The following is a 17398-nucleotide window of genomic DNA, read 5'->3' as shown; positions in this document are numbered from 1 at the left end:
TACTTATTTATTTTTAACAAAATTAATCTTATAATTCCAACAAAATTCATTCCATTCAATCAATCAATATTAATCTAATTTATAAGAAAAACAATCAATGAAGAAAATTAATAGCAATAAATACTATACAAAAAGATTCTATTGTATATATAAAAATGAATTAAAATTGCTATAATTATGCATATTTTAGTTAATTAATTTATGGCATATTATTCTTTTATTCTATTTCTTAATTCTGATTTCATCAAAAATAAATAAAGATTAAATTTTTCTTTTCAATTATTTATTTATTTATCTCAACTAATTTAATAATTTCAAAATATTTTTCTTTTTTCTACCAATTTCTAAGAAATTGAATGAATAAACCTTAAATTTTATTATTTTTTTAATTTGCAAAGCCATAATTTCTTTTAATATTAAAATAGAGTTGACTTGAAAGATTTTGATTTAAAAATCAGGAAGTGATGACATGAAAAGTAATAAATAAATAAATTAATTAAATGTTGATTAAAAATTTACTTAACTTAATAATTAAATAACTATAAAAATTTTAAACTTATTTATACGTTATATAGCTAATATTCATAATATGTGTTTGTTATCCTTTTATTTAATATTAATGATATTTGATTTTTTTAAATTTCAAATTTATATATTACTGCTATAAGTCATATTCAAAATAATTTAAAGTTTTTTTCTAAATCTTTAAAATAAAAAACATTAAATCAACTAAATAAACTTTTCATCTTGAGATATACTAATTTCATACTCCATATTTTATGATTTATCTTTTAAAAATTTATGTTTATAATAAAATTTAATTTATAATATTAAAAATTTAATCATTTATAAATATTGTTCAATTAATATAAAAGGAAAATAAATTATCACAAGTTAAAAATAATTATAAATCAAACTAATTTTTTTCTTTTTCACTATTCAGTTTGATATTAACAATTGAAAGAAAAATGGTATTTTGCTTTAATTTTTATTATGAATTTCTTGTTAAAGTAAGTAGATGTAAAAATTATTTGATTTTTTTTTTGGAATGGATTAAAATAAAGAGAAAGATTTTTTAAATTAATTCCTGATATTTGCATTTTCAATTCTGATATTTTGATAGTAATATTAAACAAATTAATTATATTTTTAGGTATAAATCATTATTATTTTTGTAAAGTTTTAATTAATTTATCAGAAAAATCACTTAATTTAAAAAAATACATAAAATGATAATTGCTATTTTGTAAATATAAATTATTTTAATGGTATTTTTAAGCAACAAAACTTCGGAGAATTGCTTAAAAAATAGATTTTCTTAGAAAATTCTAGAAAGGGAGATCAATTATAAAAATAAAACACTAAAAATAGAAGAGATATTTATAGATTATAAACTGAAAAAGAAAATAATAAGATATTTTCAGAATTTTCGAATATATTATTAGTAAATTAATTTGATCAATATGATGTGTATCAAAAATATCAATAGCTAACTAGCTTCTTTATTTAGAAAAAGAAGGTCTTAGAAAAATTCCATTTAATATTGATGAAAGAGAGAGGAAAAAGAAAATATAAGGATAATAGGTGATGTTTAAAAACTATTTATATTAAATTGTTTAATTTTATTTATGCTCTCTTAATAAAATTGATTCTTTAATTAATTAATTGAAGGATAATACTTTTTATAAATTCTTATGACTAACAATTAATTAAAAAAAGTTATTTATCATTTTAATTCATTTGAAAGAAAAATAATATATTTAAATTACAAACAATAAATATAAAAAGCTAAGGAAAATCCTTAATACAAAATAGCAGCAGCAAAAAAAGCAAAGCAGTAAGTAGTATATTTAAAGCAGTAGCAGTTATAGAATGATCAAAGGTATAGTTGGAATTGAGTGTGGTAGTAGAATCAGTGTTATTTCAAAAATCGGTAGACATGGATTAGAAAACATAGCAAGCGAAGCATCAAATAGAGAAATACCATGTATTATAGTTTATGGAGATAAGTAGAGATTGTTTGCAGAGTTGGGATAAGACAGGTTAAAAACATTCTGGTAATAATCTATAGTCTATCCTTTCAGACTTTGCGCAAATAATGAAATTAATAAAGGGTTCACATTTTTTAATTATAATTAAGAGACAAAAAAAGCTATTATTGATGGACAAGAATTAGAATTAGTCCAGTTAATTGCATCTTATTTTACCTATTTAGATAATTTGATTTACAAGAATCTTAATGAATAAGATAATTATGCTTGTGCAATATCTACTCCAAACTATTTTACTCTCGAAGAAAAGTTAAGGCTATAAACAAGTGCTTAAATAGCTAGACTGCCATGCTTAAAGGTTTTTTTTTATTTTTATTATTAGAATTGTAGAAGATTAACTACTCACAAAACGAATTAATTATTTTAAATGGCTTTATTGCTTCTATTGATTAGTTTTAAATTTAAAATATTGCATTTAAGTTTTACGAAATAATTTTTAATAAATTTGCTGGTTTATTTCTTTTTAAATTTAGCATTTAAACATTTTAAAAATCATAACAAAAAAGTGAATTTATTTAATTGACATAAAAAATGCTGAGTTTTTTTTTATCCAAAGTTTTAAAATAATAAAATAGTTTTTTAGAAAAAATATATTGAAGTTTAAACAAAATTTTTAAATATGTTTCATCATCCAATTGCAAAATAATTAATCTTCTCAAAAATATTATATTTATTATTTGTTAAAAATATGTTTTTATATTAATCAAAAAGATTGTAGAAGAACACTGTGCTATTGGGTATACTTACTTGTGGTTTTAGAAATAAACCCTTCATGAGAAAAGAAAAAGAGTTTTATTTGTAGATTTAGGATAGTCTCAGACAAGCTGCTTTATTTACGATTTTGATAAGCTAACAGCAAGAGCTGAGTATATAAATAGTAATAGAGATTTGGGTGTCCGTAATATTGACATGCTGGTTTACTAGTATTTGAAGGAAAAATACCCTGATGTCTTCAAAAAAATTAATAAAAAATAAGAGTTAAGAGTACTCGAACAAATAGAAAAGCTTCGTAAAGTACTTAGCAGCAATTCTGAAGCAAATTTCATGATTGAGTGCTTGACCGCTGATCATGACTTGTAGCATAACTTCACTAGAGATGAATTTGAAAAGATTCTCTATAACGGAGGATTCGTTTCTAGTTTTGAAGAAATCTTAAACAGATCAATTAGCTTTTGTTTGCAGTACGAATTAATTGTTGACGACATTGAGATTATTGGAGGAGGTACACGTATACCATTAGTTTAGAGTTTGATCAAGAAGATTTTTAACAAAGAAAAGCTTGGTATATCAATGCAAACTAGCGAAAATATTAGCAGAGGCTGTGCTATTGCATGCGCCTTGGCAGCAAGTTAAATCAACCCTTTAATTAAAATTGAACATTACAAACTCTATAACATACTTTAGCATGACACTTAGGTAGAATTATTTGTTTAAGGATAAAAATATGCAGAGCAAAAGTTCAGCTAAACTTAATTCTTGCCAACCTATTAGCAAATAAGCGCTATTTTACCCTCCTATATTGAAAACATGGATGTTCAATTAAGATTTAACAATGTTGTTTATAAAAACACTGAAATAGTTTCTGGTAATAATATAACTATTTCTTATACAATTGGAGATAATGGCATATTAGAAGTTAAGTAAGCATCAGTTGGTTTAATTTCTTAAAATGAAAATTAAAACCAAGATAACAAAATGGTCAATGAGGGAGATTAGTAGAAAGATTAGCAAAATTAATAAGAATAACCCCCATAATAAAATTAAATGGAAGTAGAATAAGAATAAAAATACTTTGATATGGATTTACTTAACTAGGAACATAGTGAAGAAGTAATTAAAGCAATGATACAAGTAGAAAACTAATATAGAGAACGTGATTAAAATGTATTATTGACTTAGGAAAAGCGTAATTACTTAGAGTAATACATAAATGATGCTATTCGCTTCACTGATGAGTAATTAAAATTACATTTTTCAGCTGATAGACTTGCAGTAGTAAACTAAATTCTAAGAGAAAACAAAGAGTTTGTTGACAACAATGAAGTAATTGAGCTCTAAGAAACTGAGTCTAGAATTTAATTAATTAAAAACACATACGAGCCTTTAAAAAATGAATATAACAATAAGCAGCAATAGAAATTACCTATTAAATCTTTAGATGAATTGAAAAATATATCAACTCTGTACACAGGAAAAACTATCTAAGATATTTAGCTGCTCTTAAGCAATTAGAATATTGGTGATGGAGGTGGAATTATGGGTTACTTCAAGTCATCCGGATCTCAAAAAATTAAAGAATATCTCAGCACTTTCGGTATAACTCATTCAGTCCTTCTTGAATTAGGAAATAACTCCTTCACTGATATTGGAATCAAAAATATATTAAAGGCATTATCTCAGAAATCTCTTGGCTTAAAAGAATTCTCCATAAACTTAGAAAGCAACCTTAAATCTAAAAACAAAAATACAATAACAGCCAAATCTATTTAGAAAGTAATAAAACTGATTGGCAAGCTATAGGATATAGAGATTTTAGAAATATGTGTAAATTAAATTGAGGAATATGATCTCTAGTACTTGCAACAAATCCTACTTTAAAAATAAAAACTTAAACAAGTGAAATTAGAAATAAGAAATTTCGAACAAAACAAAATAAATAGAGATCATTTCATAAATTAGGTTAAAAAAGTTTGTGGTAGCGTTATTGTAGATTGCTACAATGAAACCGGAATGAAAGTCCATTGATTATACTAAATTATTATAATTTTATTTTTCATCTATGTGTTATTTTCAAAAGTATATGAATTAAATCAAAGTATTTTCAGTATTTTATCATTAATTTAAATTTCCTATTAAATAAAATTTTAATAAATACATTTCTTATTTTAGTATTCAAATAATCAAATATCAAGTTTCTGATCTTAATATCAATCATATCTTTTTTATTTGTATAAAGATTTGATTAATTATTATCTTTTGCTAAGCAAAAAAAAGATAAAAAAATCTAACATTAAACTAAAGAAAATTAAAAAAGAAATGGATAAATAATAAATATTACTTTGTAATGTACATAAGGAAGGAAATAATTAAATTTAATTCTTATGCTTAAATGAAGAGACCCCTAATAACATGCAACGTAGACTTCTATGTAATTACTGTTTAGAGGATTTAAATGAAACCAACTTGATTATAGTATCATTAGATAGAATCTAAATGAACAATAGAACAGTAAAATCTTGGCCTCCACTTAATTAAAATTATGCTCAGAGTTTATTCAATTTATCTGATATAAACGCTTCATATATAGAGGAATTTTATGAAAATTTAAAAATTAGTGTATGTGAACTTATTGAAAAATAAAAAAAATAAGACCTTTTAAAGCTTAACAGCTGTAATAATGAGAGCGTTTTAAATAATTATAATTAAATATCAGGATTTAAAGAAATTCAATAAATTATAAATGAAAATTGCAATTCTGTAAATGATTTGAATTTAAAACTAAATGAATACATACAATCTATGTATAATCAAAAAGAATAAAATTAAAAAATATTTGATGAGAAATTTTAGAATTTAACTGTTACAAAGCCAGAAAAACTGAATCAAATTAAAGATAATATTTTAGAGTAATTTCAATCGATAGAAATTCTTTAGAAATAGTAAAATTTAATTATTTAGATGGTATAGAGTACTTATGAAAAATCATCTAAATTTATTATAACAAATAGTAATAAATCTATACTTATAAACCCTAATAAACACACTGGGTAGGTATATAGTTAAGAACCTATTTTTAATGATAAGATATATTAATTTATTTTAAAATTCAATAAGAAACCTTAAAATTATATTTGTGTAGGTTTTGAAGAAGAATAACATAAAAATAGATATTTAGGTTAATAAGGTCGAAATTCTTTTATTTTTGGACAAATAAATGGTCTTTTTTGCAATTAATTAGTAAAAGGGTCAACAAACTTATAAAATATAGTAAATGATCAATTTATAGAATAGTTAATAATCGAAGTTTAGTTAAGCGAAAATAAATTTTACATTTCCGATTTACCAAAAAAAAGTGCAGTTAATTGCATGGACTAGGGACAATATAAATTCGATATATAAAAGAAATATTATTTTACAATACAAATAAGTAATTAAGATACATAAATTGAAATAATTTCTAGTAAAATAATACCAAATTTTACTTTAGTCTGAAAAATATTATTTTTATATTGAATTATTTCTTTACTATTTGTATTTTCAAATTAAAATAAATTTTAAATATTTAGTTTTCATTTAAAAAAATTGAAATAAAAAAGAATTTATTTTAATTCTATTCAAAAATTATTAAAATTTTAATAATCGATTTGTTAATCACTAAAATTAAATTACATTTAAACTTGTTACATTTTAAATATTAGTTAAAAAGTGAAAAATTCAATATATTTTTTTATTGAAATATATTTATAAAGTAAACCAAGTATTAATTAGCATTCATATAATATTTTTAGTTAAATAAAACTTTTACTTAACTTTTTTTCTATTTAATTCTTATTTAAACTGAATTTAGAGATATGTTTTTTAAATTAAAAGGATAAAATAAAATAGAAATTGTTTATTTATTTATTTAAAATTTTTTTAATTTTTATGGAACAGTGGAATTCTTTTTTGGGCTCAATTTTAGACAATTAAATTTAATAAATCAATAGTTTTTACAAATATGTTAATTAATTAAAGGTTTTTAGCGATTAAAAAGAAACTGTGTTAATTTATTAAATATTTTTAAAACTATTAAAGCAATAAAATAATTTTTTTGTAAGAATTTAATTAAAAATATAATTTTTCAGTAAATATAAGCAATTTAATTTAAAAAGTATGAATAAAATTAATTTGCAAAAAGATATTTTAAATTAATTTTTTATCGAAATCTAATAAAATATAAATTAATAAGATTTATCAAGTTAATCCTTTCTCTATGTTAACAAAATGATTGACTTTTATGATAAAAATAAACTATTATTTAATAAAATTTTCAAATATTTTAACTAATAAATAAAATAATTCTGGTTCTGATTTGACTTTAAAATATAAAATTCTAAAAAATATTTATAATTTAATGTGAAAAGTAAGGATAAAATTACTTAACAGAAAGATATTTTATGGTACAGTAAAATTCTATTTTAAATTAAATTTTTAGCTAAATCAAATATAATAAGCCAATAATGTTTATCAAGATTTGGTTTAGTTCTTGATTAACTAATTGATTGATAGTCTTTAGTGATAAAAAATAAGGTAAATCAAACTCTTGTTAATTAATATCTCACAAATTGTTTAGGAGTGTTTTAATATATATATATAAATAAACAACAATTCAATTAGGTTAGGATACTCTCTTTAATAGAAATATTAGGGACATAAAAAATGATTGAAGGGAGTGATTTAAAATCGCAAGAATTTAACCAGAGCGTTTTAAATTTGTAAACCTAGAATCAGATTGCGAGCGTCAATGATACCTAAGAAAACATTTACAATTCAAACTATTAAGCTAGTTTAAATAATGATTAACTCTAAAATGTAGAAGATATAGCTAGATTACAATAAAACAATATTTCTAAGCAAGCTTTTAACATGGAAAATCATGAAGAAATATACAAGATAGCCATGATTAAAGAGGAAAGTGATATTAAATCAATAAGCCTAGATGAAGATTCCGTTAAATAATATAAAAAACCTTAAGTTTTAACTTCGAGTAAAAAGATTAATATTTCTGACAGTAAAGATAAGAGCTATAAATAGAGGGAGAACAGTTTACTAAGCTTTTTTAAGAAAAAAACGATTACAAATTAACCATTTAATGAAAGTGATGATGGGGGATTTACTAGTCAGTTATGGTAGCATAGGGCTATGAAAATAATTTAAAAAGTAATTTATTTCAGCAGCTAAATGTTACAACTCTCAGCTACTGTAAGATTCAGATTACTGAAAAAAAAATAATTGCTAATATTAAATGATGTAACTGCAGTGGATATTAACAAAGAATAAATGGATAAGCAAAGATACCCGAATGCTAAAAACCTGATTGTAATTATATATTATTTTATTTATACATTAAAAGCAATTAGACTAAGCAAACTTAGAGATTTTGTCCTTATTTATTTCCTCCATAATATGATCAAAAATACATACAATCAAAATATAGACAAATAACGAAGTATGCAAGACATGTGCTATTGAGTTTAAGTTTTTAATCAAATATTTTTAATTGATCTATTTATCTTTATTTCTAATTCAATCAATTAATTGGTATGATTATTTACAATCAAAAATAAAATACCTTTATTTTTTCTAAAAAAATAATCAATCACCTTTTAAATTGTAGTTTATTTTATTCTGAAGGTAATTTATATTTTCATAATCAAAAAATTAAGTGGTCAATAAAAACGCCTGAAATATCTCTGAAGAACCAAAAAGATCTCATGAAATGTAGAGTTTTTTTACTTTTAGTATTCATCTAAATAACTTAAAAAAATTTTTATTAGCTCAAATGCTAATTTACCTTGCTAATTAGTAAAAACAGTCTATATTAAAGCAGCTTAATAATGTCTTTATCCGCTTAATGGCAAAAATACCAATTATATCTCCGGACTCTCATCTCAAAATTATCTGGGATATATTTTTTATGATATTTATCTTATTCAAAATTATGACCATGTAATATAATTTTTTTCATTATTATTTTAAGAGTTTTAATTTTAAAAAAGTTTTTGCATCCATAAAATTTAAAAAAATGAAAATTAATTATAAAACAAAAATTAATTTTTTTAATTAGAATACCAAATAAATTTTTGGTTAGAATCATTTGACAAATTAAATTTATTAAAAAAAATTAGACCAATGATTCTTTCTTATGATTTGGAGATTTTATGCTCAAATAATGGAGGAATATGTGTTGAAGAGTTTACTTCTGTTATACTGATGTCTATTGACATGTTGTTGTGTATGAATACAGCTATTTTTAAGCAGGGAACACTTATTAACAAAAGACTAGAAATAATAAAAAATTACAAAAGTAAAAAATTAAAAAATTAATAATTAAAAATGAATTATAATTATAATAAATAGAGTAATTCTTTTATGACTTGATAGTTTTGATATGCTACAGTATAAGCATTATAGTAGGGAATGATTATTTAAAATTAATCATACTTGTAAAATTATATGAAGTAATAAATTAATTTATTTGAAAAAATTTTGAGTATAATTTACTTTTTATTAATTACATAATAGATTACACATATTGTCATGTTCCTTGAAGAGATCTTCCATCCCACTCAGATTGTTTATAGTTTAATAGATATAGGAAAAATCATTTTCATAGTTATTTTTATGGCTCACATGGTGTCTTGCTTTATCTATATAATTTCTAAAAATCAACCAGTTACTGGAAATACTTGGATTACGAGGTTGAATTACAATTCATGGGTAGAATACTACATCACAGGTCTTTACTTTGCGATTATAACAATGTATATACTTCAAATTATATTAATAATTAACTAATCACAATCACTTTAAAAGGATTACTATTGGATATGGAGATGTTGTACCAGTGACAATATATGAGAAAATATTTGTGATGGGAATGACTCTTGTTTCATGTGGTGTATTTGCTTATTCTTTGAATACAATATCCAGAATTATCTCTGAATTTTCAATGAGGAGATCTAAGTTTAGAAAGAAAATGATTCATTTGAACATGCACATAGAGAGCAGAGGTCTGAATAAATAAATAGCCATTAAAGTTAGAAAGTATTTAGAGTTTTTCTATAAAGAAAGTGAACAAGAATGGGAAAATTCAGAAAAAGATCTTTAATACATTCCTTAGACTTTGAAAGATGAAGGTTTGAATTTATTTTAAATGATTTTAATAAAAAATATTTATATTTTATTTAAATGAAAGAAAAAACTTTAAATAAAGAAATTAATTTTAATATTTTTTTTAATAATTTAGTCTACTAAGATATCTATGGAAATTTATTGAAAAATAGCAAACTATTCAACTTAAATTTTTCTGAAAAATTTCTTAATTAAATATCTCTCTTCATGAAAGAAAAGAAATATGGACCTGAAGAAGTTATTTATAGGCCTGATGAACAAGGATAAACTTTATATTTTATAATCAAAGGCATTGTGGAACTTTATTTACCAGTGAAAAATCCTTCTGATAATGAGCATCCTGTTGTATCAACACTAAAAGTAAATAAAATAAAGATTTTAATACAAATTTTGAGAATTAAAAAAATATTTTCAATAAATTGATCAAATTTTAAATATTTAATGAGTCTATCTTATGAAATTTTAATAATGCTTGTTAAAAACAATTTCAAAAAAAAAAAACAAAAAAATAGAATCAATCAAATAAATTTTTATCATTTTTTAATGTGAAAGTTTATATAGAATTTTATATAATAAATAGAAAGGAGATAGTTTTGGAGTGTATTCATTTTTTAGTGGAAAATGCAGAGAAACTGGAGCTATTAGCAAATAGGTGACTTCAGTCGTAGTTTTAGAGCTCAGAGATTTTTTTTAAACTATTAAAGAATATGAAGAGGATTATGAAATTTTTTGTATGATGAAAGATAAAATTAATTTGAATAATAGCACGTTTGGCTTAGACGTTAAGGTATTAAATTACTTCATCACATCTAGGCATTATGAAAGATATTTTTTTTCTTTTATTTTCTACTTAGAAAACATTATAATATCTTACAATCTAATTTATTCTTTTATAAATCCTAGTGTAAGTCCTGCGGAAAATTCAATCATTAACTTTATGACTGTCCTTTAATAACCTATAGTAATTCTTTTTTATTTTTGATTATCAAATCTATAACTATATTAATTTTTGCATTTTTATGATAAAAGGGCCTAAGAAGTAACTTGTTATTGCTAGGGGTAATAGGAGTGAGCCTTAGGTTAGAGCTTCTTGTGAAAGAAGAAATATGAGAAGCCCTAATAGTTTATACATTTGGAAGTATATTAGGTCTTTTGATTCTGAAATTTTGAAGAATGGAAGATAAAAAAGTGTAAGCAGCATGACTAAATTAGATGAGTTTGTGCTTGAAAAAAAATAAAGTTACAGTTAAAGACCAAGCAACAAATTTTAAGAGGGAATATGTGAAGAAGACGAAGAAGATTTTAATGAGGAAGAAGATTTAAATAACTCTTAAAAACCATTTGAGGAAATTCTCTATCCAAAATCGCTGTCTAACATTTCTAATAGTGGGGGAGTTGTTGCTACTTAAAATTTTTAAAATAACTCAACTAAAAAAATGCTCAGCTAATAAGGTGGATCTAATCTTGCTTTCTGCACCCAAACACCTTTAAGTATGGCAGTGTCTAACTAACAGAATAATAATTCAGTTATAGTTTATACACTTCCGAATAATGCTAATGGAAGTTTTCAAGAGAATATTTTAACTTAAAATTCATGTAATTTAGGAATTAATTAACCTAATTCTCCATCAAAGTTTAAAAGAAATGCTGACAGAGAAGAAGCAATGAAATGTTTTTAGAATAAAAAATCTAGCGGGTAGCAGATGTCAAAGTAGATTGATGATTTATCTCTTTAAATAAAAGATAATGGTTCAAACTATTCATAAAAGAAGAAGAAAAAGGCATAAAAAGTATCTAAATAATATTAAAGTACTTTGCACAGTTACAATAGCACTTTGAATTTCACTCATGGGTTTTAGGCTATGAATTCTAATGGTAGTTCACATAATCAAAATAATTTTAATTTGTAAATATAACACTAAAGCTCTCAACAAGCTTCTTAAAATAATAATAACAACAGCAATATAAATCATACACACAGTTTAAACTATGTATATAATACACCATCTATTAATAATAACTAGAATAGCAACAATGTTAATTATTTAAATAATAACAATAACAACATGAGTAATTTAAACAATGTTTATGCACATAATAATATATAAAATAACTAAAATTTAAATACAAATTAAAATAATTTAATAAATCTAATGATACACTAGCAACCAACTTTCCAAGAATTAGTAAAATAAGTCACTCAAGAAAACAATGATTAGAACAGCCAAAATTACCAGCAAGTATACTACAATCAAGTTTCAGACTAAATTACTAAGACTGATAATTTTATGCTAGAATCATGGTTTTCAATAATCTTAGACTTTGATAAATCTAAGTGTTTCAAACGATATTTACCTCATAATAACTTGGATAAAGTTTTAGCAAGATTTAAATTTTTAGAATTCAAAAAGATGAAGAGTAGATTGACTAATATACTGAAGAAAGGCTCTTAAACAAATATTAAGGAAAAAATTAGCCTAAGCTAAGTAATTAAGTAAGCTGAGAGAATAAGAAAACAAAGAAGAAAGCTTTCCCTATATGTAACTTAGCAAAGCTAAAGTGAAAGTAATCTAGAGAAAAGAAATAAACACATCAAATAAGCTTAATCTTTCATTAATGAACAATCAAATGAACTATCTAAATTTAAAAGCTTCTAACTTAATCTAGGGGCTATTAATACTGGTGAATAGAAATTCAAAGAATTTTCTAAAAGTGAAATCTAATTAAGAGAGTAGGATCAGGAGGATGATAAAGATTTTTAGAAAAACTAAACAATTTAAATATGAAAATCCCTTTCAAAAGAAAAAACGTATTGATTTCAATTTAACCTTATCTCAGTATTATTAAAAAAAGAAAATAAACGATGTTAAAAATTAAAATAAACTATTACTATATTACCATAATTATAAATAAATATAAACATATATTTAAACATAAATTTAATCAATAAAATCTTAGCTAGGAAATAATTATCAATTAAACTAAAATCAATCACAAATATTTATGAATTCAGAAATCAATTGCTTTTTATAAAAAGGCTTGTATGTTAGAAAATTTTCTGACAGAATGTTTATTGTTTATATAATTAACGCATTTAAATAATCTATTGTGAGAATAATTAAGCAGTAGGAAATAATAAAAAACCTTTTAGCCATATAACGATAAAATCAAGCAAATACTCATACACATTTAAACAAAGATTAATAATTAAACAAATTAATTGTAATCTGTAATTTTGTTTTCACTTTGATGAAAGTTTATATCATTAAATTGATATATTCTTTTATAAATTTAGTTAAAAAATTAATTTATAATTCTTTCTACGCTTGTAAAAGCTTATAGATTTATAAATTTTACATATTTTAAATTCTATTTATTCTTTTTAATTATCAAAAATAAATTTACCTATGATTTACTTTTTTATGTATAAACTAAAGTAATTGATTGTATTTGATCAGTGTTTCTTATTAAAACTTATAGATTACAAATAATTTAGTTTATTAAGGTCAACCACAAACCAATATTTTTAAATATCTTGAAACCTTCTTATTTAAATTAATTACTTATTTACTGCTTTACAGTTTATAATATTTGTTTTAATAAATATCTCCTAATTGTTTTTACAGTAATATTCATTGCAATCTTTAATTTAAAAAACAAGAAAATATATTTATTACTCATTTATAATTTTATTTATTTTTTAGTGATCTACTTTAAATGTTTGTTTCAAATTGATTTTTCATCCAAAAATACTTTTAAAAGTAAGCTAAATAACTTTATTGAGTAATTTTATTTGAACACATTAGTTATAATCTAATAATTTCTAAAGGTTAGTTAATATATATCCATATTTAATTTTATTATCAATTTGTAATAAGAAATACAAAAAATAGATAGATGATGAATTTAAATTTGGAGTTAACTCTTATAAATAACTAGATTTATCTTTTGAGAAAATAATCAAATCAGAAAGCTAAAAAACGAAAATAAAAAATTTTTCATTTTGAAAGCACATTTTCAAAAAAAATACAAATTTATTTTCCTCAAAATTTCTAGAAATAGCTTGATAAAAATTTAAAAATTTTGAATTTAGCATTTTAATACTAAAAATAAGTAAATTAATTTCAAATAAGACTATGTTTGTGAAAAATTGTAAATTAATTTGAAATAAAACTATGATTGTGACAAATTGTAAATTAAGATTCTCTTATCTTTATTTTAAGTATTAAGTGAATTTACTAATTTATTAATTAATAATTTATTATTTTATTTTTTTATAAATTTACTTTTAAAACAATTTTTTGTTAAAATATTTAAAAGTTAATTATTTAAAAAAAGTATAAAAAATAATATTTATACTAGTTTACTTAGAACTATACAGCTAGACCTTTTTTTAGATTTTAGTATTACTAAATTAGTAATTTATATGTTAAAATTCAAATATAATTGGATGATTAAAAGAAATAGTAAAATCCTAGATTACTTAATTTAAGAAAATAATCATCTGAAATTAACTAGCAATACATATTTAATAGTAAAAGAATAAATATTGACACGAAATGATCATCAACAAAATTACTTATATAAAAGAAAAATTAAAATAAAAAATCTAACTAACTTGTTTGTGTAAATGCATATCAAATTCAGAGAGTTAGAAAGCATGTAATTTGAACTATAACGATAGCTTTTAAATAAAATTCAAAATGAAAATGAAATTAAAATACTATATTTTTTGGTTGATGAGATTGTTTTTGATGACAGATTATTTTATAGACGCAAATCGAATGGATAATTTGTATATTTTTTGATAAGAAAATAGAAATAAGAGTAAATGTATGTCGCTTTCTTATCAAGAAATAAAAAATTAATCATTTAAAAACAAATTATTATTTTGGGATTTAAAAGCAATCAAATCCCACACTCTTCTCTTATTGGTTTATTTATATTTTTTGAATGGAAATCCATTAATCTATTAAAAATATCACTGTTTATTAAACTTTGTAGATAGATTTTTTATTCAAAAGCAATTATTACAATTATTTATTTCCAGACATGAGTAAATAAATTTTTTCCAAAAAGTTATCAAACATTACATAAATATTTAAATTAAACTAGTTGAATAGAAATCTTTTTTTAATTACTTTTTATTATACTATTTTTCTTTTTATTGTAAATTAATTATTTGAAATGTCACTTTGGACTTTCTACATATAAAAATGATACTTAAATATTCTAAACTAATGAATTCATAAAAGGTTTCAAATTGAATATTTGAATTGAGCATTGTTTAAAATAATTGAATTCAAAGCATATAAATCGATTAATATTTGTTGCAAAATGAAGCTTATTTCAGCTATAAGATTCCAATTTATTAGCTCTTAATAAACCTAATGAATAATAATAGTTAGTTAATGATGTGCAAATTCATAGAGAAAATATTGAAATATATAACTACGATCAAACTAATCATCAAAAGCATCAAAAAAAAAAGAAGAAATAGATGAATGAACAAGAAAATATAATATTTATTAATGAATGAATGTATGAATACCAATCTCTTAAGTACTAATATAATGAAGAAATTGAATGATGATAACACAAAATCATGAAAATAATCAGACTCAATGACGATCACAATCGCAGAACTGATGTTACTATTTGTCAATAATAATACACTGATTAAATTCAAAAAGAAAGCAAATAATTATGTAATATTTGTTAAAAAAATTTATAAATCAGCTAATAATTAATTAATAATAATAATACATAAAAAAAAATAAAAACAAAGAGAAAGGCATCTTTTTGTTGTTAAAACAAATAAACAGGCAAAAAATAAACCAAACACTTATATCAAAACAGTAAAATGGGAGGTAAAGAAAGTAAATTACTCTGCTGTCCAAACAGCAGCGTTAATGTATCACCCTCTTCCTAAAACAGAAAAAGCAATAGAAGATAATCTTTCCAATCAGACCACTACTAGAATGTGGAAGACTATCTAATTGATAGATCATCTACTCATGATTCGATTTCTTAAAAAATAAGTTTCTAACCTCTTTTTTTTGATTTCAATAAGTGCTCTCTTACAAGTCAAAGCCACTTAGAAAAAGGTGTCCAATAAAGATCTGACAGTAAGGATAAATTTAACAAATTTGATCATTTAATTGAGTACATTACTGACTTCTTTGATACAAAACCATACGCTAATCCTTATAGTTCTATGCTTGTCTAGTCTTAGTTATAATATCAGTCTTAGCTTCATTTAGATTTAAAGGAGTAATATGAACGTGCTTTTATCGAATCAAAAGAGCCAAGCGAGTTGACAGTCTATTTGAAGAGGGGATAGACCAATAACACAAAATTCTATGACTAAGTCAATGAGTACATATTCTAAAATGTAAAGAATCTCGATGAATATTTAGAAAGAGTAGAGGTAAAGTTAAACGATTAAATGGACCATTAAATTGAATCCTCTTAAATCTTATACTAATAAAAACTGAAAGAAGGACTATAACTATAAATAATCTACGTGATTTTTAAAAAGTTAAACTACTAGAAATCCAGGGATTTAATATACTTAAAAATACACAAAAGAATCGATGAAAACTAATGTATACAAGTCTATCAATCAGTTTAAATTAAATGCGAGTAGAATACTTTGATTGATTCTGATTCAGATTAAACTATTGCAAACGCTTCTCCTGGGGTGGCAGCAATCGCAAATCCAACTGCAAATAACAATGTCAAATAGCCAATAAAGAAGTAAAAGACAAATGGATAAAAAATTAGAAAAGTTTCAAGCTCCAGCAATGTTACAACTGATGAAAAATACGAAAGAGCTATGCTCTATATGGGAGGTAAAAAAATAACATTTGTTCCTGAAAAGAATGAAGTTCATTTATAAGAACTACAATCATTAGATATGAAAATTGATACACCACATATTTTCCAAAAGGAAGTTATCATCCATCACTCAAAGAAAATATTTGAAAAGATAAAGAATACTCTTAATTAACAATCAAACTAATGAACAAAGTTAAAGAAAGCTAAATAACTTTAAACCTCCATTTATAACTTTATAATAAAAACTATAAACACTATATATTTAATTAACCACATGAAGCAAATTCATCAAACTAAACTGTACTTTTTAGATGAACAAAATAATAGATTTGAATATAAGATTTAAAAACTCTATTCTCATTTCTTATTGAAATTCAGATGATTTGAAATTAATACATCAAATAAATACCTCGAATAGTACCTACTGTAAAAAATTACACTATTAAAGCTCTCAAGTAATTACCCTGCTGCAGACTCTTGTTTATGAGCGAGTAAAATTTAGTGAAAAAAATTAATTTATTTCAAAGCCCAAATTTCTGAAATTATTTGAAATTAGTTTAGCCTTTCCTCTTTCTTCTTATTCATAGAAAAGATTAAAGTAAGATAAACAAGAT

General features: G+C 22.4%; 4 protein-coding genes across 4 annotated transcripts; all 4 read left to right on the top strand. All coding sequences in view use genetic code 6, as the record gives it.

The window, feature by feature from the left end:
- Window positions 1-1872: 1872 nt before the first annotated feature.
- On the top strand, window positions 1873-4796 carry TTHERM_00399430 (DnaK protein; the record flags this gene model as incomplete). Its single annotated transcript, XM_001014016.3, has 2 exons — window positions 1873-2349; window positions 2763-4796. The coding sequence occupies 2 exons, from the start codon at window positions 1873-1875 to the stop codon at window positions 4794-4796; spliced, it is 2511 nt and encodes an 836-aa protein (XP_001014016.2).
- A 291-nt stretch (window positions 4797-5087) lies between these two features.
- TTHERM_00399420 (ubiquitin family protein) lies at window positions 5088-6263 on the top strand (the record flags this gene model as incomplete). The annotated part of the gene is made up of 1 exon (XM_001014015.2): window positions 5088-6263. The coding sequence occupies one exon, from the start codon at window positions 5088-5090 to the stop codon at window positions 6261-6263; it is 1176 nt and encodes a 391-aa protein (XP_001014015.2).
- A 1095-nt stretch (window positions 6264-7358) lies between these two features.
- On the top strand, window positions 7359-13350 carry TTHERM_00399410 (cation channel family protein). The gene is made up of 11 exons (XM_001014014.2): window positions 7359-8129; window positions 8477-8531; window positions 8588-8759; window positions 8939-9117; window positions 9171-9271; window positions 9336-9574; window positions 9627-9949; window positions 10060-10304; window positions 10525-10731; window positions 10848-10905; window positions 10974-13350. Exons 1-11 carry the CDS (start codon window positions 7470-7472, stop codon window positions 12728-12730), a joined length of 3996 nt encoding a protein of 1331 aa, XP_001014014.2. The 5' UTR covers window positions 7359-7469; the 3' UTR covers window positions 12731-13350.
- Window positions 13351-15549: 2199 nt separating this feature from the next.
- TTHERM_00399400 (hypothetical protein) lies at window positions 15550-16971 on the top strand (the record flags this gene model as incomplete). Its single annotated transcript, XM_001014013.4, has 1 exon — window positions 15550-16971. One exon carries the CDS (start codon window positions 15550-15552, stop codon window positions 16969-16971), a length of 1422 nt encoding a protein of 473 aa, XP_001014013.4.
- Window positions 16972-17398: the final 427 nt, after the last annotated feature.

This window comes from Tetrahymena thermophila (assembly GCF_000189635.1).
Source record: "Tetrahymena thermophila SB210 genomic scaffold scf_8254666, whole genome shotgun sequence".
In the NCBI taxonomy this organism is placed as follows: Eukaryota; Ciliophora; class Oligohymenophorea; order Hymenostomatida; family Tetrahymenidae; genus Tetrahymena; species Tetrahymena thermophila.
The sequence above is the reverse complement of the archived record's forward strand: the minus strand, read 5'-3'. Positions and strand labels throughout refer to the sequence as shown.